Raw genomic sequence first — 27,898 nt, 5'->3', positions numbered from 1 at the left:
ACAAAGCATAATTAAACCAAAAAAAAAATCATGTTGTTACATTATAGTAGAGAGTATATGCTGTTGTCAGTTTATATAAAAGTCTCGCTCTGGAAAAACTGGGTTTAATGCATGTGCGTATAATGTCATTCCAGATAAGCCTGCGCAATTTGCACAGGCTTATCATGGTTGACACTTTCTTCTTTAATTTTTCTTTAAAGAGGGTTCCTTCTTATCGAAAATCCAGTTTTGGCAGAGTGTTGTCCCTCATTAGCCTGTTTGACACTTGATTGACATGCATTATGCCCAGTTCTATCAGAACAATGTTCAAATAAGTAACTATGATAAAAACATATTTGTTACATTAAATGTAGAATGCATAGTCTGTTATAAGTGAATATATGAAGAAATCAACAAATCTATGAAACATCATTTTGTACCATCAGTAAATATTTAAAATTGTGTTGTGGACATGATTAATGCATATATATATAACAAAGCATAATTAAACCAAAAAAAAAAATCATGTTACATTATAGTAGAGAGTATATGCTGTTGTCAGTTTATATAAGATTCTCGCTCTGGAAAAACTGGGTTTAATGCATGTGCGTATAATGTCATTCCAGATAAGCCTGCGCAATTTGCACAGGCTTATCATGGTTGACACTTTCTTCTTTAATTTTTCTTTAAAGGGGGTTCCTTCTTATCGAAAATCCAGTTTTGGCAGAGTGTTGTCCCTCATTAGCCTGTTTGACACTTGATTGACATGCATTATGCCCAGTTCTATCAGAACAATGTTCAAATAAGTAACTATGATAAAAACATATTTGTTACATTAATTGTAGAATGCATAGTCTGTTATAAGTGAATATATGAAGAAATCAACAAATCTATGAAACATCATTTTGTACCATCAGTAAATATTTAAAATTGTGTTGTGGACATGATTAATGCATTTTTTTAAAAGAAATAATGAATGAAGACATCTGGTTGTATGCCAAAATATAGTATTCACTGTTTACTTCATATATACCTGGTTCTAAATTTACTTGGTAAAAAATAACAATATTTCAGCCAGATATCACAATCAGTAAAAATGATTATTTAAAGAAGCAAAGTGGCTTACGTCATGGCTGCCCCTGGGTCAGCGGTCATCTGATTGGTGATGAACACGGCCACATTGTACTCTGTACGTAAAACAGTCAATAGTGTGGAGAACTTATGGGCAAAAGGATTGTTGAACATAACACCAACAATAATGTAACCTGCAGTTCATTCAAAATTAAGAAAGCATCATTTTGTAAATTCATAAAAACTTTGTAGGTTTACTGCAAAATCTTATGAAACTCATTATAACACTAGTCTTAAGGATGAGAAAGAGGAATACATACACGTTGGTAAGAAAAAACAAGAGATGGGTTTGTCAGAAACACAATGCCCCCTATTGCGCCGCTTTGAAGCCATATATTTGACCTTTGACCTTGAAGGAAGACCTTGACCTTTCAACACTCAAAATGTGCAGCTCCATGAGATACACATGCATGCCAAATATCAAGTTGCTATCTTCCATATTGCAAAAGTAATGACCAAGGCTAAAGTCTTGGGACACATACAATGAATGAATGTAAGACAGACAGACAGGCCAAAAACAATATACCCCTGATCATTCGATTCGGGGGCATAAAAAGATAATCTACCTAATTAGTACATGAAAAAAACATGTATGCAATATATTTGTTTAAAATGTGCACTCAGTGTTATTTTCATTCCTGTCCCCTTTTACCTAATCATCCAAAGCTTTATTAATATTTAAATATTACACAAATTGTTTATTTAATTTACCTTCCGATATTTTCTGCAACTTGGACAACATTTGAGCCAGTTTCTGCTGCCTATCAGCCAACTCTCCTCGACCGCTGAAGTCCACACGGAACAGGGCCATGATGGAGTCAACAATCTGAGAGAAAATTGAATTCAGTACGTTCTGGCAAAACTGGGCTTATTTCATGTGTGTACAAGCTTATCAGTGACAACACTTTCCGCTCTTTTGTGATTTTTCGTTTAACAGAAGTTTCTTCTCAATGAAATTCCAGTCTAGGCAGAGAGTTTTGTCCCTGCAGTTCACACAAGCCAACCTGGGACAATGAAATTCCAGTCTAGGCAGAGAGTTTTGTCCCTGCAGTTCACACAAGCCAACCTGGGACAACACTGAACGTGCATGAAGCCCAGTATTCACTGAATGAGTTGCAATAGAATGTAAACTTATGAACTGGTTTGTTCACATATGGGCACTTACAGAGTTTTCAGTTACTATACTAGGTGTTTTCCTATAAAGCCACGTATCAGTTGTCACAGACTCACTGTGAGTAAATACTGAACTGTTGAAAAAAAAGGCAAAAGTTTTGGAGACTATGTCACTAAAAATCGTAAGTTAATAACAATCAACACTAAAACAAATTTAATTAAATGCTTTTCGATAAATTAGTCTCCTAAAATGAAATGAATCTAAACATTACCAGCAGCTTGAAGACTCCACTTTCTTCATAGAACTTAGCAGCTACATAGTCTAACAGCTCATACTGGTGTTCACCTTCAAATACACACACAAAGATACAAGAATAAATCAACTGCTTTGAATGCTTAGTGATGCATTATTGGAAGGACTCAGGGAATATATCTGACAAGAGATTGCCAAGCAATATTGTCCCCTACCGGTGAAACTCCACCATTGTCATTATTTTTTTAAATTTTATTTTTGTTGCCATAGCAACCATAATTCTTGATGTAAGAACAAAATGAAATGACGTGCATAATCTCCATATTGCCATCTATCCATGTTTCAAGTTTCATGAAAAAATATGAAAAACTTTTAAAGTTATCGCAGGATCCAGAAAAATGTGACAGACAGACTAACAGACTGACTGACAGACAGAGCGCAAACCACCGGTTTCACCGGTAGGGGACAAAAATGTTTGCAGTAAGGGGTTTCCTCCCTTTTATGTGTTTCCTCCCTTGAATGTTATCCCATGTTGTGCCTTGATTTTACATAGTGGAATGCTAGTGATGAATTAAGCAAAGGATAAAGTACGAAAATTACACATATTTAATTGCACCAGTGTGCATGAAACATAATTGTTATCTCTAAGCTTGTGTAAGAAATTATGTCAAGATTACACACAAAAGCAAACTAAAATTTGTATAGTTAGTTGTTATTATATAAATAAACAAAATAAAAAACTAACTTTTTTTTTCGTTGGAGTATTTTCTGCAAAATAATAGTTTATAACAAATCATTGTGTTTTATACACTCCTACTTCATTTAAAGAACACTTTGTGTAAAAGATTTTTCAAATAGTAAAACAAATTCTAATCAAAATCAGTTAAAATATTATCTTAATCTTATGTACATTTTCTTAAATTAAAATTGCTATCATTGTGATTAACCCATTTATGCCTAGTGGAGTCTCCCATCCTTCTAAATTGGATCAATTTATTTCCAAAATTAGGGATGTCAAGTATATTTATTTCTATATTTAGAATATTTCTTACAGAAATTCTTTTAAGCAAACAGTGCAGACCCTGATGAGACGCCGCGTCATGCGGCGTCTCATCTGGGTCTACGCTGTTTGCCAAGGCCTTTTTTCTAGACGCTAGGCATAAATGGGTTAAGTCCACATTGTTCATACTTGTGTAAGCTCTGGCGTACAAAACGTTATCTAAGACAGCACTCTGGTCCAAGTTGAATCTATCAGCAATGTCTCGCAGTCTGTCAGGACGACTTAGTATCAGTTATGACAAAATAATAATTAAGAGATTACCAGATACATCCCAACCATTTCATAACCCAAAATTACCCAGCTAGAAAGACAGTTGTATAATGCATAGCTACCCATATGAAAGTACAAAACAAGGATTTCCAGTTAATTCCTGCCAAACATTCAGCATTAAGGATATTAATCAGGAGTAAAGATGTTTCTCAGTAAACTTGTCTCCTAAGTCACCACTGGCTTGCCTTACAAACCACTGCTTAATTATTTAAGCCTTGTACTGGGAAAACTTGGCTTGATGCATGTGCATTAAGTGTCTTCCCAGATTAGTCTATGAGTCTTCCCAGATTAGTCTATGAGTCTTAACTGCATTAAGTGTCTTCCCAGATTAGTCTATGAGTCTTAACTGCATTAAGTGTCTTCCCAGATTAGTCTATGAGTCTTAACTGCATTAAGTGTCTTCCCAGATTAGTCTATGAGTCTTAACTGCATTAAGTGTCTTCCCAGATTAGTCTATGAGTCTTAACTGCATTAAGTGTCTTCCCAGATTAGTCTATGAGTCTTAACTGCATTAAGTGTCTTCCCAGATTAGTCTATGAGTCTTAACTGCATTAAGTGTCTTCCCAGATTAGTCTATGAGTCTTAACTGCATTAAGTGTCTTCCCAGATTAGTCTATGAGTCTTAACTGCATTAAGTGTCTTCCCAGATTAGTCTATGAGTCTTAACTGCATTAAGTGTCTTCCCAGATTAGTCTATGAGTCTTAACTGCATTAAGTGTCTTCCCAGATTAGTCTATGAGTCTTAACTGCATTAAGTGTCTTCCCAGATTAGTCTATGAGTCTTAACTGCATTAAGTGTCTTCCCAGATTAGTCTATGAGTCTTAACTGCATTAAGTGTCTTCCCAGATTAGTCTATGAGTCTTAACTGGATTAAGTGTCTTCCCAGATTAGTCTATGAGTCTTAACTGCATTAAGTGTCTTCCCAGATTAGTCTATGAGTCTTAACTGCATTAAGTGTCTTCCCAGATTAGTCTATGAGTCTTAACTGGATTAAGTGTCTTCCCAGATTAGTCTATGAGTCTTAACTGCATTAAGTGTCTTCCCAGATTAGTCTATGAGTCTTAACTGCGTTAAGTGTCTTCCCAGATTAGTCTATGAGTCTTAACTGCATTAAGTGTCTTCCCAGATTAGTCTATGAGTCTTAACTGCATTAAGTGTCTTCCCAGATTAGTCTATGAGTCTTAACTGCATTAAGTGTCTTCCCAGATTAGTCTATGAGTCTTAACTGCATTAAGTGTCTTCCCAGATTAGTCTATGAGTCTTAACTGCATTAAGTGTCTTCCCAGATTAGTCTATGAGTCTTAACTGCATTAAGTGTCTTCCCAGATTAGTCTATGAGTCTTAACTGCATTAAGTGTCTTCCCAGATTAGTCTATGAGTCTTAACTGCATTAAGTGTCTTCCAAGATTAGTCTATGAGTCTTAACTGGATTAAGTGTCTTCCCAGATTAGTCTATGAGTCTTAACTGGATTAAGTGTCTTCCCAGATTAGTCTATGAGTCTTAACTGCATTAAGTGTCTTCCCAGATTAGTCTATGAGTCTTAACTGGATTAAGTGTCTTCCCAGATTAGTCTATGAGTCTTAACTGGATTAAGTGTCTTCCCAGATTAGTCTATGAGTCTTAACTGCATTAAGTGTCTTCCCAGATTAGTCTATGAGTCTTAACTGCATTAAGTGTCTTCCCAGATTAGTCTATGAGTCTTAACTGCATTAAGTGTCTTCCCAGATTAGTCTATGAGTCTTAACTGCATTAAGTGTCTTCCCAGATTAGTCTATGAGTCTTAACTGCATTAAGTGTCTTCCCAGATTAGTCTATGAGTCTTAACTGCATTAAGTGTCTTCCCAGATTAGTCTATGAGTCTTAACTGCATTAAGTGTCTTCCCAGATTAGTCTATGAGTCTTAACTGCATTAAGTGTCTTCCCAGATTAGTCTATGAGTCTTAACTGCATTAAGTGTCTTCCCAGATTAGTATATGAGTCTTAACTGCATTAAGTGTCTTCCCAGATTAGTCTATGAGTCTTAACTGCATTAAGTGTCTTCCCAGATTAGTCTATGAGTCTTAACTGCATTAAGTGTCTTCCCAGATTAGTCTATGAGTCTTAACTGCATTAAGTGTCTTCCCAGATTAGTCTATGAGTCTTAACTGCATTAAGTGTCTTCCCAGATTAGTATATGAGTCTTAACTGCATTAAGTGTCCTCCCAGATTAGTCTATGAGTCTTCCCAGATTAGTCTATGAGTCTTCCCAGATTAGTCTATGAGTCTTAACTGGATTTTTCAGAGGAGGATTCCTTGAAAAGAAAAATACTAGTAAAACAGTTGTCCCTGATTAGCCTGTGTGGACCCAAAAGTCTAACCTGGGATGACACTACACGTGCATTAATCCCTGTTTTTCTAGAACAAGATTCATCTATAAGAATTGTCCAAGGATACAAGGTATTCTCAGTGTCGATAAAGACCACTTTTCCTCCTGTGTAACCTTTGGCTCCAGGCAACTGTGCTGTTACTGCAAAAATGAGATAACAGAAATACACACACATTAACAGAAGATCTGAGAACTGTTTGGCAATAGTAATCATTGAAACTGATAATTTTTATGTGTTACTACATGTACCTAATATTGTGAATGCGTGGTGTGAATGTGTGAGTGTACATGCATGCATATGCGGTTGTTTTCACACAAATGGCATTTTAAACTCAATGTATATACAAGAGGGCCTGAAAGGCCCAAAGTCGCTCACCTGAGAAAAAAAAGAAATGACATGTTTTTTGCAGCCCAAGATATCAATGGAACAAATGTTCTAACCAAGTAATTTAGTTTCATGAAGAATGAACAACAAATGGCGCCTGGCGGATGTTTTTCAACAGAACTGAACCATATTTGAACTCGTCCAAGATATCATTGGGACAAAGTTTCATGAAGATCCGACAATAAATGTGGCCGCTACAGTGTTAACAAGGCAAATATTCATGATGCACAACGGCAGACAGACAATTGACAAAAAGTGATCACAAAAGTTCACCATGAGCAAAAAATATTATGCTCATAAAGATTGTCACCATGTTTGAGGATGATATTATTAAAACTAATTGAGTAAACTTAATCAAGATATGATGACAACATTTGCACTAAGCAAGTGTCATTCAGATTGAACTAAAAATGTGACTAAAAGTATTCACAATGTTTCACTATAAACAACTGTAGACATACAAACAAGAAACCGTCGGAGACGGGTGATGCTCCCCAAAGTTTTTTTTTGTCACAATATTGCACTATATATTCAGATAAAAGGAAACGTCTTGAGGGCACAGTAGTTGGGGGACAAGAATTTTTTTATAGAAAATTTCAAAGGGCCATAACTCAGGGAAAAATCATCCGACCAGAACCCGCTGATAATATGCACATCTCCTCTTGGTAGTGAAGCTTCCCATAAAGTTTCATTGAATTCCTGTCATTAGTTGCTGAGAAATAGCCCGGACAAAAATTGTGCACGGACGGACGGACAGACAGACGCACACACGCATGGACAGACGAAGCGGCGACTACATGCTCCCCCCAAAATAAATTTTGGGGGAGCATAAAAAACTACCACCCCCCTGAGAGCCTTGTTTATAAACAAACATGAACTATTTTCAGACTCACCTTGCAGTTATATTTCCAATTAAACAAGAGATGTGTTTGTCACAATGCCCCCTAATGCGCAGCTTTTTTTGTTGACCTTTGACCTTGAAGGATGACCTTGACCTTTCACCACTCAAAATGTGCAGCTCTATGAGATACACATGCATGCCAAATATGAAGTTGCTATGTTGAATATTAAAAAAGTTATTGCAAAACTTTAATGTAAGGTTAAAGTTTTTTGTTTTTGTTTTTTACCTTTGACCTTGAAGGATGACCTTGACCTTTCACCACTCAAAATGTGCAGCTCCATGAGATACACATGCATGCCAAATATCAAGTTGCTATGTTCAATATTTCAAAAGTTATTCCAAAACTTTAATGTAAGGTAAAAGTTTTGAAGACAAAATGACAGACAGACAGGCCAAAAACAATATACCCCCGATCTTTCGATCCGGGGGCATAAAAATCATTAAATCCGTTTTAAAACACAAATCTTTGATAATGTGGGTTATTGTATTAAACAATAAAACCCAGTTTATTTTAGCAGAAATGTGGACCCTTCAAGGGAGAGCATACTAGTATGTTGATGAATAAAGAGTTCTTTCAAATTCTTGAATAAGAGTTACTGCCCATTCTACAAATAGAAAGTTCTGTGATCACTTCCTTTCTGGCATTGGATTCCAAGGCTTAAACCTACAGAAAAAATCAAAATTAAAAAATCTACATTAATCTGCAGAGATTTCTTAGTTATATAACAAAAGCATCACAAAATGTCTGGAAGAGGTAAACCAGCAGGAAGAAAGAGGAAAGCTCAGACAAAACTGCCAGAAAATCAGGAAACTAGAATGTTCAGTCAAGCTTTTTTTTCTATATAAATATAAGGGAAAAGACCCCCCCCCCCCGCAGCCATGTTTTTTAACCGATCCAAATCATTTTTTAACTCAACTGTCGCATCCAGGAAACAAATGTCCTGACCAAATTTCATGAAGATTGGGAATAAAATGTGTCTTCTAGACTGTTCACATGTTTTCACTATATACACAAAGGAGAAAACTGCCCCACCACCTGGCGGCCATGTTTTCCCAACCATCATGACCATTTTCGAACTCGTCCCAGATATCTATAAAATCGATGTTTAGAACAAATTTTATGATGATTAGGCAAAAAATGTGACTTTTAGAGTGTTCACAAGCTTTTTTTACTATATACCGTAAATATAAGGAAAATGACCCCCTCCCCCTGGCAGCCATGTTTTTTCTTACCGATCCAATCCATTTTTCAACTCAACCGTCATATCCAGAAAACACATGTTCTGACCAAATTTCATGAAGATTGGACCAAAAATGTGACTTCTACAGTGTTCACATGTTTTTACTATAAACATATAGAGAAAACTACCCCGCCCCCTGGCGGCCATGTTTTTTCACCAATCTGGACCATTTCTGGTCCGAGATATCAATGAAACCAATGTTTTGAGCAAGTTTCATGATAGTTGGGCAAGAATTGACTTCTAGATTCTTCACAAGGTTTCTCTATAGCCATATAAGGAATACTGCCCCGCCCCCTGGCGGCCATGTTTTTCAAAGGACCGGAACCATTTTTGAACTCAACCAACATATCATTTAGAAAAACATTTTGACAAAGTTACATGAAGATTGGGCATCAAATGTGACTTCTACAGTATTCACAAGGTTTTTCTTTTTTTTAACCTAGTTACCTAGTTTTTGACCCAGCATGACCCAGTTTCGAACTATCAATGGGACAAATGTTCTGACCAAGTTTCATGAAGATCGGACAATAAATGTGGCCTCTAGAGTGTTCACAAGGCAAAATGTTGACGCCGCACACCGCACGACGGACAAAAGGCAATCACAAAAGCTCACCATATGTGCTCAGGTGAGCTAAAAATGTATACTCTTCTATGTTCTGAATGCACAGATGAACATAAATAGTTTACTTGTGCTCAAGATTAACTAGTACAACATCCACATGAAGCCCTTTAACACTCACCTGAGTTGAAGATACGTGACTTGTCAAAGACCAGATATGGTAACCTAAATTTTTTATTACTTTTTACCCGTATTTATATATGGGTTTGATGTTGTCAAGCACTCAATTGCTTTCTTATGATTGAGTTGTAAAATTATGCGGCTTCTAAAGTTGTAATTTTGTTTCTCTTAAACTTGACGTGTTGAAATAGTTTTTGAATGCGTGTGACTGGGATTAAAACATGACCTAAATATGGTCAAGATAACAATTCTGACCAAGATTGGCTCATTAAAGTGGCTTTTATAGTGGTAACATGGTTATTCTAAGACTTGACCTGTTGACCTAGTTGTGGGATGCTCGTGACCCAGATTCTAACTTGTTCTGAATATTGTCAATACAAACATTGTTACCAAGTTTCATCAAGATTGGGAAATAAATGTGGCTACTAAGGAGGAAACAATGTTTTTTTCTTAGGTTTTTGGAGTAATGTATTCCAGATTCGAATTCGGCCTTGATATTGTGTTAACATAAACCTTCTGACCAAGCTTCATCCAGATTGAGTCATAAATATGGATTCTTAAGTGGTAACAAGTTTTTTCCCCAACATTTGTACTTAAAACTTAGTTATTTATGGACAAACGTGACCAAGATTCAAACTAAGCCTAGATAAAATTCTGAAGAAATTCCATTAAAATGGATGCATAAATGTGGCGTCAAGAATGGTTACATGGTTAGTGTAAGATTTGGCCTACTGACTTTTTTTGTTGGATGAATGTGACCCAGATTCTAATTTTTTAAATATATTTTAAAGATTAACATTCAAGACCAAGTTCCATCAAGATTGAGTGGCTTCTAGATTGGTAACAAGGTTTTTCTAATATTTGACCTGGTTACCTAGTGTTTTTTATGAATGTTACCAAGATGCAAACATGTTCTAGATATTGTCAGGATAATTAACATTCCAAAAATTTTTAATTAAGGATAAGTTATAAACGCGGCTGGTAGAGTGAAAACAAGTTTAAAAAAAAAGTTTTTCCTTGTGACTCAGATTCACACTTAAACTAGATATTGTCAAAATAAACATCCTGACAAAATACCATTGAGGTTTATTATTAATGTAATTATTGAACAGTTGACCTAGGTTGCATACTACACAGCCTTTAATCACGGGCACCACCTCTTTTTTTGAGATGCATTGATAAATGAGCAAATGCTACTTCCGAGGTGGCGCTAAGGACCGTATGTTTTGAAAATTCACAGAAAATTTTACAGGGTGCATAAGTTTTATTTGTTTTTCAACATATATCGCATCATTTAAAAAATCTTACAATGTAGTGAGATTCAGCAAAGATTAATTCATCCACACATGTACAAAAACACACCATTACAACCCATTTGCAAACGTGAAGTCCTTTAAGAGTTGTGTCATGGTGGTGATTTAGAAAGCATAGAGATGTTTTTTGCCTGTGTGACGAGCACATTTTCATCCCATGAAAAAGCCAATGACATCAAACAATTAATTTGAACATTAACAAGTTGTTGCATTCACAAATACCGTATACGTGCGCTTATAAGACGCCCTCGCTTATAAGACGCACCCCGACTTCGGACTTTATAATGGGTGCATTTGAGACTGACCCGCGTGTAAGACGCGGTTAAATTTTGCCGTATTCATCGGCCGGAAAATGGCCGAAAAATGGCAGAATGTTAAAGAAAATCATCAATTAGTAAAACATTGAGAATTTTTCAAACTCACGCTGCATACAATTAGTAATTCACGCAAGTCTGAAAAATAAAACAATCAAACAAAAAAGTAAATAATATTTGTTTATTTTATGATATATTAGTGAGTTTTAATTTATAAAAATAATTATCAAATTGACAAAATTTCTAACAATTGCGTATTAATCATTTGCCCTAACAATTGCAAACATGTTACGTTCGTAATATCAATGCACAAGCAAGATTGATCGTGTCAGTCATCTTAATTGTATTGTTTGACAGGTATTGAAATCTAATAGGCAGATATTTTGAAAGCGTTTAGTTTTATTACCTAGATTATGCAAATTTTACGCCCATTGTCTATCAACAATAGGTAACGCCTACTTTCATAAAATTAGCCAATCGCGTGATAGTGATAGACTCCGAAGCGCAGATTGAAATCACGTGTCAAGAAGAAAGCCATATGGGGATAATTGCATGCGGTCGCTCTTTGCTCCCGTCCTTGTTGGCTCCTAATAAATAATGTGTCATCGGCATTAGTGGGTCGTCTGAATAAACGTGTTTATTTAACAATTGACAGTTGCAAACTGGTAACTTATTTCAGAGGATACCCTAATTTCCAATTATGTCTTAATTGAAAATTAACGACGTGGAACAAAGACGATCAGGTGATACAAACTTGTCAAATAGCATTTGTAATGGGCAGCGTGTTTATTAAACAATTGACAGTATCAAACTGAGAATTGATTTTGCTGTTGTTTTAAGCATGTTGGCATCGTGTTGCCGCTTAAACAAGTATACTATAATGGCCAATTTATATGGCATTTAACGACGTCGCGTGCAGACAATCAGGTGATAAAAACTTTTCAAGAATAATCACGGACAATATAACGTATTACGCCCCAAATATAACAAAATTCAAATTAAAAATAGTAGACAAAAAAATCAGTAACAAAACATTTTATTACAAATAAATCGGTAACTGAACATAGCGTTCCGATACACGGTACGGGCCAATACAGACTTTAGAGAAAATGCAAATGGCTGCCGCGATGGTTCAAAACAACTGACAAGTGTCCAACTTGGCTAGCATAAGCCCAGTAAACTCGATATTTTGAAATTTTTTGTTTATTTTCACCAGTATCTCGCTTATAAGACGCGACCCCAACTGTAACTTATTAATTTAAGTCTTAAAAATGCGTCTTATAAGCGCACGTATACGGTACATCAGCCACTAGTCGGTCTAACATATAATTTTTATAAAAAGATGGAGCCAATGCTAAGGAGGTGACGCTAATGACAGGAGGTAGCACAAATGCACAGTTTCAGCTGTTTTAATTTTCTTTACCGACTGTACATTTTTTGTGTGGTATTCCAGGTTAAATGTTCGATTTTTTTTTTCTTTATTTGATGATAATGAAATATAATCAAACAAGTTAAGTATACATAATTATGAAGAATCATGATTGTGTTGCAAAAAGATTTTGTTGATTTCGGTCATTGAATATGATATAAAACTGTAAAGTAACTTGAGTTTAATAAAAAAGTTAACGAAAAAGAACTAACCTTATTTTTTGGAGAAGTAAGTGGAGAGAAATGATATATTTTAGCCTAATTAAGATTCGTTCACCTTTGCCTTTTAGTGAATTAAGTATTTGGATAAGGGAACAAATCTCACCGTTTCAAGCAGAAGTCACATCGAGAATTATCTTACTGTATTATACACATTTGTTGAAGAAGAAATATTTTGAGAATGTTGAGAATTGTGTTATTGGATTTATTTAGTATTACATATTCTGGGTTTACATCGTACAATAAGTTTTATTCAGGTTGCCAAATGATAAATAGAAATTATCTCCCTTTAAAGCTTGTTACTTCCCTTTGATATGTTTTTTTGACATTTGACCTTGAAGGATGACCTTGACCTTTCACCACTCAAGATGTGCAGCTCCATACGATACACATGCATGCCAAATATCAACTTGCTATCTTCAATATTGCAAAAGTTATGGCCAATGTTAAAGTTTTCGGACGGACGCACAGACTGACGGACAGTTCAACTGCTATATGCCACCCTTCCGGGGGCATTAAAAGAACTGTGAAATGGAACATTATTTAATGAATGTAAGTCATGTGCTGATTCATATATCGTGTATTGGCGCCATCTCCTGTCTAAGGGTATCACGTTCAAACGATGGCGTTTCGTGTTTTGCTTAAAAACGTTTACAAAAACAGTAAATGTTTAAACGACAGTCAATGTCAACAGAATCCATTTTAGTTTATGACCTTACGATGTTGCAAAACTCATTAAAAGCTGCTGAAAAAGACTCGTATTTGTATCACGTGCGCCAGATGGCCCTTATTCACAGTACCGTAGACATAACAATACACCTGTACGACCTAGACATCTTGAATATTTAACCCGCATCGGCACGAAGTGCTCGGGAAAAGTTTCCCGCTATTTCTTGCATGATCATCGTCTTGAACATTCAACGCGCGTCGGAATGAAGTGCATGAGGAAAATTTCCCGCCGTTTATTTATCGGCATTCATTTTTAATTTAATGAACAGATACTCGTTTTGATGTACATCTTGTTAAGTAAAACAATAAAAAAAAAATTAACACCCGTGTACTCTTATTGAAGAAATGTTGGTTAAATAATAATTCATCTTTGTTACAAAATATAACGGCATGTAGATCTAAGTAGAAAACGCGTAACCCAATGGTTAGACAACGACGAGAACAGTTGGTTTTAATATGACGTCATTGTGCGAATGGGTTATGAACTAAATTTAACTTCCCGAAATAATCACTACTTTCAGTTTGGAAATGTGATGGCACTGATGCTTTTAAAACTGACGTATGGATACCGTTTAAACGGTATGGTTTCGTTTATTTCATTTCGCTTAAACGTTTAGAAAAATCTGTAAACGTGATACCCTTACTCCTGTCCTTAGCGCCACCTCCTTGGTATTGGCTCCATCTCTTTTGGAAAAATGCAAAATGATCTATTAGATCGGCAAGAGGAAAATGTGTTTGTGCATGTAGCAACTAGTATATGTTGAGGGCAATCGTTTGCTGGCATTAGCGTATCAATCTGGTGGACATGTTCTTGTCACACAGGCTAAAAACATCAATTTGCTTTCAAAAACTACACCATTGCACAACTTATAAAGGTTCCAACGTTTCAAAATGAATTATGATTGTATATTTCTTTACATTTGTGCATTTGTTAATGCATCGCCAAAAAAGGTGGCACCCTTGATTAACGGCAGTGATACTAAGGTGACCCATATTCAAACATCAGGTACATCTTGTCAAGTTAAACATTCTGACCAAGTTTCATTTAGATTGCGCCATAAATGTGGATTCCACAATCGTAAAAAAGTTTTTTTTACAGATCTGAATTGGTGATCTAGTTTCTGGACGCATATGATACAGATTATAACTAAGCCAAGATGTCAAGATAATCTTTTTGTCAAGATAAACATTATGACCAAATTTCATCAAGACTAAAACGTGGCCTCTAGAGGTCAAAGTTGACGCCACAAAGGGACGCGGCAAATATGGTGACTAAAATATTTCATAAAGAGCTTTTTGTGCTCAGGTGAGCAAAAAATAAATCTCTCCATTTTTACTTCAAATACAGCAATTTTCATAATACTGACATAGATAATGTGATGATCACTAAAAAAAATGTACTTTTTTAAAGAAAGGCCATAATTGTGTTTTGCAATGTATTTTAGATATCTATGAGAAATGGTTGGAAATATTAAGTTGCTTACCACACAGAGTATGGGACAGCTGTGTCTTGCCAGTCCTAAACTCCCCAAATGCCTCTGTAATGGCCATGCTTTCTACGCCACCTCCCATCAGTTTACTGCAACCAAAAATTTCCTGGCCTTTAGAGACACATTTCTACAGAAGCAAATCAGTGTTTTTAGTAGGAAAAGTTTCAAATCAAAGTTTATTGAACCCATCTGTTACATTGCGTTTTTCTATTATTGCCAATACATTACTTTCATCAATAAAATGTTAAAATCTAGTTTTAGAATGGTTTACAACCTTTTAAGCATTGTGTATTTTACTTAAAATACATGTAGTCACATAATAATGCTTTAAGTACAACCAACACCATATTACATGCATACATTATGGCTTCATTATAACTGTTGCAGATATAATGGAAAGAAAAGAACGAGTTCTCATTCAATACCAGTCATTGTTTTCAAAGCTACATAATTTTAGTTGAAAAAATTATAATAACTGCCACCGATATCTTACTCCAGTTCTTGACTCCCAGTTGTTATGCAGAACACACACTTTCTCTTGTCAGCATACTCCAGAGCTGTGAGGAAGCCAGGGTCTATAAGCTTGTTTGCCGCCTCCTTGATTTTCTCCATCTTGGCCTCTGATATTCCCTTGATGGCACACAGCTTCTTCCTGGTAGTCATCTGAACACCCTGCACATTCCAAAACAATGCATAGGTATGGGCAAAAGATGATGACTATAGAGGCAGAAATTATAACTGACATTATAAACTGATTTAACCCTTAACGACTCAGAAAAATCATATCAAATGTGAGCTCTCGGGCCTGAACAATTGCTTAGTCATTCAGGTGAATAAAACATTTCTAGTATTGCAAGACTTTAGATCGTTATAGGATGGTCATCATATTCAGCTACATGAAGCACTAAATAGACAGTTTTAATGTTAAAAAGTATGAATGTGTATTTATGTATACAGGTACATAATGTCACAACTTAAATGTTGTTAAAATACTTATACTTAACTTGTTAGCAGAACAGTTTAATAACATAAGCTGCACAATGAGAAAGTTAAATATTATAATACATCATTTTCTTAAATGTTATCCAATAAGCCATAAAGAAAAAAAACATTAATAAGAAAATGAATATAGGTATGTGTTCAAGTTGCAGTCAATGTAGAATATTACCTTTATAGTACATATTCCACTTTGTTTTAACTTTTTGATATCTGCAACATTCTGTAAAATAAAAAGAAATGTACAAATATTCTTTTTTGTTCTGAGCATTTGCAAATAACAAACAGAACCTCCATCCCCTGATTTTGGATTGATGCACATACATGTTGTACTTTGAGCAAAAAACAAAGCAGCATAACAATACCTATACATGTACTATAAAACATTTAATTTGGAAAGAAATATAAAATAATAAAATGTTTAAGTTAACTAATGATATTGTGTAAAGAAGATATATGGATGAGGGACAACTTGCATTTGAACATTAATAATGAACATTGAAAAAGTGGAATGTCAAACAGTTATCTTAAACATTCAACAATTGCAATATTCTTCTGACCCAAGATTTTAACATCAATTTTTCATTTTAAAATCTTGAAATCGGAAAAATAAATGAAGAGCACAATGTGCTCAAGTGTGCTCAAAATACAAATAATAACATTATTTGCTTAGATCCAGAATAACCATGTCCTTAAGATTTTGTTTTAGTTTTGTCATTTCAATTGAGGTTTTATATTTTTTGTATTTATAAAGTAAAATATAACTGAAGTCTGAACAATCAAACTTCAGACTTACAATGCCATGGTTTTGTAGAAGGTCAATGTCTTGGAAGAGGGATTCCTGTAAAAAGATAGGAATAAATGTACCATATTAAGAGCATTTTAATACAAAAGCAACACAAAGTTTTTTTCCATACATTTGTAAATAATGAACAAGGAAGTGTTTAAGAATGCACGGCAATCCCACTGCAAAATGATTCAATCAACACAACATACTGAATTCTTTTACATGCAACACGTACATGCAAAAATAATAATAGGAACAATACAGATTTTCCATGGCCTATTATTCTTTACTTATGAAAAATTAATCGAAAAAAACACACGTGTGAATTTTCTCTAACAGGCCTCGACACTAACGGTGTCCCGGGAACCCGAGGACACCAGATTTTGGTGAGGGTCACCAGTTCTTTCAAGCTGAGTGATCCTCCGGGAACCCTAAATTTATAGAACCACTTCGTATTGATTTACTATTTGAATCTGCGTAATTATCTTTTATTTCTTGCCGTGTATATAAGAATAACTTCCGAAACAGTAAGTAGTGTATTTTTAATATCTCGGACCAGTTACTATGTGGTACAAAAATTGTTTATTATACCAATTACGGGTCATATTTATAATGACATAATTATGAATCACATATGTAAAACAGAATTGCATCAGTAACACAATTTACTAGTGCAATAAGGATATCAAAGAAATAAAGCTTAATTCGTATTAGACGATACACGATTAAATAAAGTTTGATAATGCAAAACAAAAGATTTCTAAAAGAAAACATGTGTGAAGTATTCCGATTATGCCAAGGAAATTAACTCATGGTGAATTACTAAAACGGTTTTCGCCACTCCACAACAAAAACAAAATTTGGTTATAAATTTGATCTGACATTTAAACAAAAATGTGGAGAGGGTGTTAAAGAGCCTGCACCCAAAAAAACAAAAACGAATGCAGAGCTGTTAGAAAAGCGTAGGTCTTACGAGAAAGAAAAACGAAATCGGCAATTTCAAGATTGGGCAAAAATCTGGTCTTGGTTGTCGGCTTATAAGCTATTAATGGGTCAACTTTCAATGACAACTGAATTGAATATTGGAAATAAAAATGTGCACTAGTATGCTTCTTCTACTTATTTGCCCTTACGCTGTGCGTCGAAACAGGAGGGAACCCTAGTTTGGGTGAGGGTCACCAAAAGTCGAAAGTAGGGTTCCCTCTGGGAACCCTGTCAAAAAAGTTAGTGTCAAGGCCTGTCTAATATTTAATCGAAAACAAACACACATGTTCATTTAAATATAGTAAGATATCAAACTCACAGTCAGCAGGTGCAGCACATGTATCATATTGAACATTTAGTTGTTGGCTCTGGCTTCAAAATTACCCAATTCAAATATTACAACCACATTTTTTGACGAGTAAACATGGATCTTAAAAACCTTCAACTCTTGAATGGACCTGTATTCAGGAATAGATGTACATTCAATCGGCTTTCATGAGTGTATATTATGGGTTAGTAAAATAGCCCTGCATATGGATTTGTGAATACATGCTTCTCTACAAACCTCATCATCATCAACATGAACAGCTTCTCCAACAACTTGGTCTTCTTCTTCCAGCATATCTGACAATATAAATATTAGTTGACATAATGCCTGCAAAGAAACTTGATAAAATCAGGATAAATACATATTCTGAAAAAAACTTGCTCCACGCGAGGTTTTTTAACATATTAACAACATATATTATCAGTGATTTTTTTTGCTTTAATTTGTTACAGCCTGTGCCTTTTGAATTGGGAAAAATAGCGCGATAAACCATGAAATTGGGAAAAATTAAGCATTATAAATAGGATTATAAGTAACAGAATTGATATTGTTTATAAGTGCATGTTCAGGGAGTTTTCTAGAAAAGGAGTCTGGTCAAATTGTTTTTTTTTTAATAAATAAAAGTGGCAAGTTTGGGAATGATTTATGGACAAAAATGAATAAATTCAAGTCATATATTTTGTAAGATGTTTAAAAAATAAAGTTGAGACTTTTTTTTTTGGAAGTTGGGCTTTTTGGGGAAATTTTGGTCAGAATTTTGGGAAAAAACGTGTATTTTTGCGATTGGGAATCAGCCGAAATTCGGCTGTAAATTTGAGCAAAAAAAATCACTGATTATATATGTGCTGCAGTGACCTTATTCCCGTGTAATAAGAAAACAAGTTACAGAATTTCTGAACTATTGCAAACAATAAACAATTTACCTTCAAAGAATTATTTAATTCCCATAAAATCTATGTCAAATTTGTGACTTTGCAGAATGATTAACCATACAAAGCGCATAGTTTCATACACAGTCTGCAATGGCATTCATTATTTGCATAGCTGATCTAATTTCCAAAGGAGAGTTGCACATTAGAAAGAAGCGTGCTGTGGTGACACTAGTGTGGTCATCTGATTCAATTTGCAATTATTTGTAAATGTCTTCATGCAGACCAATAGAATGTAAACATGAATGGGCTATGGTATGGATACATTTTAGATGCAGCAAGATTTAGAAATGAAATGAAGCAAATTTTTCCTCTTTTTTGTTGATTTTGTAGATTATTTTCAATCTGAATCGTAGTAATGATTTTAAAACCAAAAACATGGAACTCATGCGTGTGTTGTAATCGCAAGTTTATCGTTAGTAATTTAAACAAATGGCTTCTTAACCTTGGTTTAGCATTTAGTTGCTGTTCGGACCAAATGTTGATGCTTTAAAAAAATTAACACGACTGACTGACAAGCACGACAAGGGTTTAGTCGAACTTGTTGACGCTCTCAAATATTAAGCTACTTTTTATATTGGTTATCTTTGGTTCCAAAGAATTTAGCCCATATCAAAAGTATCTCTAAATTCTTTGCGCGTCTTATAAATAAGACTAGACATGCTAGACAAGGGTTTTAATAACAATGTCCACAATAATACGGCTACAATTGCTTTGTATCAGTTTTATTGAGAACTTGTTAAGCTTTATTGCGATATGACGTGAATTATTATGAACTGTCGCCAAATAATCCAACTAACCTGCAAACCTTTATACTTTCTCTTCGTGCGTCGTCTGCACAATTGTGCATCAAAATTCAGCGGAAAGACGCCGTAGGCTACATTGCATGCAAATAATATGCAGGCAAAATTTTGTTGAAATATAACTAAGTACAACTGTATATAATTCATAGTTAATTTAAGTAATAAAAACAATAAATATTTTGAATTGTGTTTACATTTTGTTTAGAAAATTACATAATTTATTGTTTTAATGTTAGTTTAATGTAACCCGATTCTTTAGTTTAAAATTACAGATCTTTTAATTTTAAAATTTGTTAATAATAACAATATTTCTTTCATAGAAAATTAATATACATTTTTAATGCAATTAAAGACAGTTATTTTTCTAATGTTTCATGTAAATAATCCAAAAACTAAATAATTTACATTCACTTCCTCGCAACTTCCTGTTTATATTCTTGCACGTGTTTGCTTGAAACGTTTTACCGATAGACGAAACGTTTTTCCTCCGTGACGCTTTACAAAGAAGCAGAGAGGATTAAAACTTCTATTTTTTTTAACAATATCAAGAAAACATCAACAATGGTACGTATTTTAATTTATAAGCATGTATTTCTTATATATTTTGCTGTGAGTAAATTCTAATATCCGAAATATCTGTCCTAATTACTAGCAGGTATTAAATGGAGTACGTAACAATAAAAAGAGCGCATCCTTTAGTTAAACAGTTGGTGTTGTGTTCAAACTGCCATCTTTTGCGTTGAACCTTAAGATGATTGACTTTCTGTAAATTGATGGGACTTCCGCTTGAACACCCTTTAAAGTTTTCTGTTTTGTTTATGTGTCGGACACTCGATGTCCATTAGGTAGGTTGGAAGAGTCATTTGTATTTGTGAATCTGCATGCATCCTGTACCTTCAGATAAATATATTTAAGGCCAATTTCAATAATGTTTTTTTGGGCAAATATAATATTTTTCCTGAATGACTGCTTAAATAAACTTAAAAAAACACATTAAATTTACCTGAATGGCAACCTACTGATATAATCCTTTGCATGCATCCTTATAAAAAAAAATAATGTTTCAATACACTATTCCTGTTGAAATTTGGAACAGTGTAAATATTCGAAAATTATTATAGACTTGGGTTCAGTCTGCAAAACTAACCTTTTTTGTCTTCGTAGCCAATGTGGCTATGAAACTTTGAAAATGTCATAGCCAGAGGAAATTTTTCATAGCCTGACCTGACCTTAGCAGAACAATGAAAGTGTAATTTTCGGCAGCAAGTGTTTACCAGTAAAAATACAAAGCCGGTGCTTACGGGTATCGATCTTAATCGTATGAATGATAAACACTGTTACACATACATGCCAGACATCCCGATCTCGGCGGGACAGTCCAGCTTTTGAGCTCTTTGTCCCGCCATCCCGATATGAGACGATTTGTCCCGACATTTTTTTAAAACAATGTAAGGGCTATAAGTTTCTAATAAAATTCGCTTTTCGAGCTCTTTCTGGCTAAAACTTACCGCTAATCCCTTTATTGCCCCCAATTAACAACCAACTTCTACTACTCGAGTGCACCAGTGTTGATTTTGACACCTTAGCGGCGATTTATCGGCAACTTATTGATTTAATCAGCATTCAAACCAAGGTGTTTTTATCATAGGGGTTGCTAATTGCTATCGAATGATGTATCATACAGAAATAAACGCCACCTGCACCTGCGTTTGTATTTTATGGCCCAATCAAGTCCAACGATTATGCTGTGTATTATACAATCTAAGGTTATAAATCCTGTCAAAAAACTGATTTTGTACATCAAACAAATTAAATGATGACCAATATACATTGATGTTTCTCATAAATTACCTTTTGTTTTCAACTGATTTTTAGAAAATAGTTGGTACATATTGCATCAATTTAAATTTATAGTTAATTTACGATTGGTTGAATAAGAACAGTTATCGATGCGCTCACATCGTGTCACACAATTTGTATATGTTCAAGGGGATATCGCTGTACCAATTGGATGTCAAATCGAGGCATACAGGGATACCCCTCATTTTAGTTTATAGAATGTGTTTACTTCCGGAAAAATGGAGAACGTCTGTGTTCACGAAATTCTGAACACCATTTATGGTCAATATTTGGCAGAAATTTAGAGTTTTTGTAAATAATATACTGACTATTGACTAAAGAAAAGGTGGAATGATTGATCGTTTTAGGTGTCCCGCTTTTTGGTCAAATATCCCGCCAATTTTTTATGGAGAGTCCCGATTTGGACCTGAAAAATTCCGGCATGTATGCTGTTACGGTTGTTTCGTAATTTCAAAGCTATTAATAACACACATACAACTGTTTTACTTAATTATAAAAAAACCTCGCACTATAATATCATTTATCGGCGTAGAATGCAAGTTCAGTTTACCAAAAGTATTACAACATTTTAAATACGCGAGCCGGACTTTACACTCTATAACATCTAAGGGAGATCACTAATGATAGAAAACTAATGGAAGTAACCAATCAGTGTCTCTGTAAGAATTTACACCTAAAATGCATAAATTAATTATTTATTGGTTTATTTTCTCGGATTTTTTTCATTGCAATTCAGGCGATCTATATTCAATTTTTTAATTTTGCAGACTGCTTGGGTTAAATCATAAATAGTGGCATGCAAAAGATTTATGTGCTGCAACTTTACTGATAGTGACACTTAAGTCAGCAATATTGCTACAGTTTTTCATTTTGGTTGATAGTTTAAAAGAAAAACAAAAGTAAAAACAAAACAATTATTTTTTGCTTTAATGGAACATTAGGTTGTGGTCTAGACAGATAAACATTGAACATTTTTGCAGTTTCCGTGTACTATTCCACTCTTGCATTGGTGATCAAATTTAGCACCTTTGAAAAATAGAACGCGCATTGCAACTCTCAGCAACCCTTTGGGTTAAAAAGCGGAGAATTAAATTATTTCAACTGTCAATCGGGCACTGACCCCTTTTCCATAATTAAAAAACAGTGTTTTACATTGTATGTTACAATCTTTTTCATCATTCATACATGTATTTGTCTGAACTTCGTTACTTACTATGAATTTTGTTGTTGTTCATATGGCCAAACAGCATTTAATACTATGGAAATCATCACAGGTCGAGGATTTACAGTTATATCTTTTATTAATTAAAGGGCTTCTGCTGCCAATCACACTTGGTCAAATGTGACTATTTTAGAAACGGGGGTATAAAATATTTCAATTTGAAAAAAAGTGGCAAAAAAGGATTTTTATCCCCATGCTTTTTGAAAAGCGTGGGGATATTGTGGTTATCTCCGCCGTCTGTCTGGTTGTCCGTCCATCCGTCCTGGCCACTATCTCCTCCTACTTTATTAGCAATACATGTAGAATCTTGAAACTTACACACGTCAGGGTTTTTTTCCCCACTTTTTGGAAAGATAGCCCATGGCTTTGGAATTGGGAATTTTATCAGCATTTTCATGAAATTGGGAAAATGAATTGATTATTCATTAGCCTTTTTTTCCACATGAAAAGTCCACTGATTAGGGAAATACTAAATTTGAAATAACTCTTTATAATCATTCAAATTAAAAGAACAAAATCATATAATACTTTGTAAGATGTAATTGAATTGAAATTAGGATAAAATACGCATTAGACTTCTTTCTAAAAAAAAAAAATATATATTTTTTTTTTTTTGGAAATTGGGAATTTTTTGCCACATTTTGGGAAAAAAGTATACTTTTTGGGATTGGGAACATAGCCAAATTTCGGCTATAAAATTGGGCCAAAAAAACCTGCACGTGGTAGCTATGAGCATATGTGCGACCCTGCACTATTTGGAATTTTGATCTGACCCCTGGGTCAAAAGTTATGGGGGTTGGGGTGGGGCCGGGTCAGAGATTTTCACTCAGTTTTTTAGGTTATTTTACATTAACTTCTTCATTTCTACAACGATTTACTTCAAATTGATACTGAACCTCTCTTATGACAATACGGTCAATCTCAACTATGCATGGCCCCATTACCAACCCTGGGGCGCCCCGCCCACATAGACCACACCCACCCAAAATTGCCTTTTACTATAATTTCTTCCTTTCTACACCGACTCACTTCTTATTGATACTGAATTTCTATAATGACAATATGACAATAGGGTCAATCTCAATTATGCATGGCCCCATTACCAACCCTGGGGCGCTCCTGGGTCAAACATGCAGCGTGGGGATACACGTCGCCCTCTGCCACGCAATTTCTAGTTAAATATATCTCTGTAAACAAATGGGCATTAATGACTAATTGTATCTTGGTTGTTGATTTAAACTGGATATTCAAGTAACTACTGTACTAGTGTAATATGTGGTTTTATTCAAAGAGAGAAGGATACATGCATTGTATAGGCATCAATGACTGTAATTTAACAATACATGTAACTACGAAAAAGCTCTAATTTCTTTACTGTGGCAAAAAAAATATAATGGTGAACATGGGTGGCAAAAGGCAACTTTAACCCAATAAGAGCCCTTTGTATGAATATAGATGCATTTCTGGTTGTGCATGAATGTAATTTACTAAATTATACAGGCAGATGAAGTGAACCCTAAAGCATATCCTCTGGCTGATGCCACTTTGACTCAGAAGATTCTGGACTTGGTTCAGCAGGCTGCCAGCTACAAGCAGCTGAAGAAAGGTGCCAATGAAGGTATGACATAATACTGGTTTAATTGCATTGAGAAATAATGATGGATATTGTAGAAACACTTATTGAAACAAAATAATTTGTTCGGACAGCAACGCAATACGGAAAATACAAGATCAAGGAAGTAGGTATACTTGAGTTAACTGTTACAATGTGATGTTTCGTTTGTCTTCATAAAATTGTATACATTTAAAAAATGTACTTCTTCCACATACATTAGGAGATTAATTTGAAACTTAGAATCTGTCATATCCATGAAGAGCAGATGTGAAAAAGACTGAATTCACACAGATATACACCCATTCCTGAGTTATGGAAAATGATTTCTTTCTTTATATGCCCCCGGTAGGGTGGCATATAGCAGTTGAACTGTCAGTCTGTTTGTCTGTCTGTCTGTGTGTCCGTCCGAAAACTTTAACATTGGCCATAACTTTTGCAATATTGAAGATAGCAACTTGATATTTGGCATGCATGTGTATCTCATGAAGCTGAACATTTTGAGTGGTGAAAGGTCATGGTCAAGGTCATCCTTCAAGGTCAAAAGTAAAAAAATACAATCCAAGGGAAGTAGAAAGCTTTAAAAGGGAGATAATTTCTTAACCTGCCAAATGATATATTGAAATTTTATTTCAAAGCGGCGCAATAGGGGGCATTGTGTTTCTGACAAACACATCCCTTGTTTGTTTCAGTGTTTTTAAAATGAACTCTGATAAAATTCTTTTTTGTAGCCACAAAGACTTTGAACCGTGGTATTGCTGAGTTTATTGTCATGGCAGCAGATGCTGAACCACTGGAGATTCTTCTGCATCTTCCACTCTTGTGTGAGGACAAGGTAACCTTTCAACTTGATTATCTCTTTCTATACCTTCTGTAATACATGACGGATTTTTATTCAGAGCTTTTGGAATCACAAGAATTTGAGAGTCCAGAGGCATTTGACTCAATTGTATTGTCACAAAAACAGGAAAAAAAGCCCTGAAAAGTAGTTTCCCAAGTTTTGTCTCCGGTGAAAATGCATACAGATTGTCCACAGTACACTCATGCAACGAATATGAACCATTTTGGAGAAAAAGTTTATATCAAATCTACATGTATCTTATTGTGATAAAAATTTTAAAAGGAAAGTCTGTTGTAAACCAGTTCAAATTAGTATAAGGAAAAAAACATTTAAATAAATAATACTATTAACTTTCACTTTTTTCAGAACATCCCCTATGTTTTTGTGAAGTCTAAGCAAGGTAAGATTTCTGTTACTTATTTATTATAACCTCTTAATCCTCAACAGCAAAATATAGGGGTTAAATTTTAATTCACAAGTGTTCAGTCAATATTGACGAGCTTTACTGTGAGAATGAACAAACAAATAGACTTCTCCTGTCTTGGGAGATGTAAACTGGTTACATGAAAGTGAAACCTAGAAATGGTCCAAAAAGATATAAGTAAAAACATGCGCTTGTATGCTTGTAAACATGGCACAATTCCTTGTTTACAAGACCCGGAGATAAGCATTTTACTGACATGTGTTTTTATAGCCTCACAAGTTTATTGCTCAATTTTAACTAACTCCCTATAAAGCTGATTAATTTTCATACAATATTTTCCCAATTAGGATTAATTCAATTTTACTATAATTAATTATACTTATTCTCACTTTTGAGTTTGTGATTTGTTGCTTCTGTCACGTAGTTCGTGGAGAATACAATCACATAATATTTATTTTTGCTTATTAAACTCAACACGTTTCGAATGTTTGTGAAATACAAGATACATGCGGCGTAACGGTGGTAGCCGCTCCGCTTCAAAACAAATTGTGTGCCTTCTATATATTGTAGTGTGTGCAAATTTAGACGAACTGGTGCAAAGTCATGTGTCTAACAAATGCAACGTTAATATGACGTATGCAACAGACGCAACGAGAACATAGGGATATGACCGATGCTGTGATCGTTTTATACCCAATGTCTAAATTGAATTGCATGCACTAGAGTTGTCTCCCTTTCAGCATTGGGTCGCGCCTGTGGAGTGAGCCGCCCAGTGATCTCCTGCTCAGTGATCGTGCACGAGGGGTCACAGCTGAAGCCCAAGATACAGGAAGTTCAGCAGAGCATCGAGAAACTGCTCATCTAGGCTGCAGCTGTGTTGGGACTTGTGCTGTGCATTAATTTAGTTGTTTTTGGGCTCGGCCACCTATGAACTTATCAGCACAGAACTTGTTACTTTAAATTTCTCTTATTGTGTTCATTTAGTAATGTATGCAGTATGATCATGTCTCATATATGTCATTTCATAATTTTCATTATTAGACCATTTAGCTAAATGTGTCGGGCCATTTACATCACATGTATTTTGTTCACCTTTAACAAGTGTTTATATTTCATAACAATTTTACTTTGTATTTGTTATTGAATAAATATTTCCTTTTTAATGTAATCAAATGTTGCTGACTTAGTTTTCGATCATTTACATTGAATATCTTGTTAAAATTGTTCATTTAAGATTTTGTGCCAGCGTCTGTAGGACTCGGTGAAAACTGTACAAAGGTGCTCAGTTGGGTGATAATTTAGTTGACAATGATATACTTGGCAAGTGTCTACTTGCGGATAAGGGAGGTGGGGGAGAGGGGCGAACCCAGCTGAGTCTGGATCGGGGCTCAACAGGAACAAGAACAACTACATGATGCATCATTTTATATAGCATAGTGAGACGGAAATTTGTTTTGAGGGTTTACAAATATATCAACAATCTCATTGACTTGTACTATTACTTCAAGAAGACGTTTTTATGTTTATAAAACGTGTTTCATTAACAACAACAACAAATAGAGGTTTAAAGTATTGAGACATCTAATGTGTAATTGTTGCGACAACGACCCTGAAAACAAGTAATGACACATTTACTGCCTTTCAAATATTAATTTTTTTCTGTTAAACACTGCCGAAATGAATACAATATTAAGCAATTATCATTTAAAATTTTGAATAAAATTGGATAGAATGTACGCTATAAAGTAAATGTAATCTATGAGATAGCGGAGTGTTTGCTCTGTTAACCCTCCGGGGCAATCTTCACTTTAGCAAGGAAGGATTCAACTGAAAAATAAGGACACGTTGAAAGTGATAGTAACTTAATAGGACTAAATGCTTGTTTCAAGATAGACGTTTCTAAAGATTAGATTTTGCACAAATGATAAAGTCGCCTTTTACTCGCAGAGAAAGTAATGAACACAAGCATACAATATTGTTTTGTATGCATGATTTCTGTTAGCTGCAAACTGTTGAAAATGTGTTCATGTAAATTTAAATCAATGTTTAATTTAAAATTCCACTCAATTTTATCAGACTCCTCTAATTATTAAAAATTAATTAATAGATGCAGTCCGGTGTAGCTCGACCATTGTCACTGCTGCATCGAGCTTACCGCAAATAGACGCAACAAAAATTAG

General features: G+C 34.7%; 2 protein-coding genes across 3 annotated transcripts in view; one reads left to right on the top strand and one right to left on the bottom strand.

Annotated features, from left to right (window-relative positions):
- The window catches only part of LOC127868006 (meiotic recombination protein DMC1/LIM15 homolog), a 35,078-nt gene that overhangs the window by 6,666 nt on the left and 514 nt on the right, over positions 1-27,898 (bottom strand). The window contains exons 1-11 of one of the 2 annotated variants that reach the window (XM_052409562.1): positions 19,757-19,853; positions 18,265-18,323; positions 16,725-16,769; positions 16,101-16,151; positions 15,426-15,604; positions 14,927-15,021; positions 6,242-6,314; positions 3,666-3,757; positions 2,496-2,569; positions 1,822-1,936; positions 1,106-1,166 (exon numbers count right to left, since the gene is read on the bottom strand). In XM_052409562.1, coding sequence (XP_052265522.1) covers positions 1,106-1,166; positions 1,822-1,936; positions 2,496-2,569; positions 3,666-3,757; positions 6,242-6,314; positions 14,927-15,021; positions 15,426-15,604; positions 16,101-16,151; positions 16,725-16,769; positions 18,265-18,321 — 842 coding nt within the window. In that variant the 5' untranslated portion in view covers positions 18,322-18,323; positions 19,757-19,853. Of the gene's footprint in view, positions 1-1,105; positions 1,167-1,821; positions 1,937-2,495; positions 2,570-3,665; positions 3,758-6,241; positions 6,315-14,926; positions 15,022-15,425; positions 15,605-16,100; positions 16,152-16,724; positions 16,770-18,264; positions 18,324-19,756; positions 19,854-27,898 lie in introns of those variants that run through there. The other variant, XM_052409561.1, reaches the window with a different exon arrangement.
- LOC127868007 (NHP2-like protein 1) lies at positions 20,156-26,891 on the top strand. The gene is made up of 5 exons (XM_052409563.1): positions 20,156-20,323; positions 24,342-24,459; positions 25,185-25,288; positions 25,661-25,694; positions 26,459-26,891. Exons 1-5 carry the CDS (start codon positions 20,321-20,323, stop codon positions 26,581-26,583), a joined length of 384 nt encoding a protein of 127 aa, XP_052265523.1. The 5' UTR covers positions 20,156-20,320; the 3' UTR covers positions 26,584-26,891.

The sequence above is a fragment of the Dreissena polymorpha genome, chromosome 2 (genome assembly GCF_020536995.1).
Source record: "Dreissena polymorpha isolate Duluth1 chromosome 2, UMN_Dpol_1.0, whole genome shotgun sequence".
In the NCBI taxonomy this organism is placed as follows: domain Eukaryota; kingdom Metazoa; phylum Mollusca; class Bivalvia; order Myida; family Dreissenidae; genus Dreissena; species Dreissena polymorpha.
Note: the sequence above shows the minus strand (reverse complement) of the source record. Positions and strands in the feature narration are given on the sequence as shown.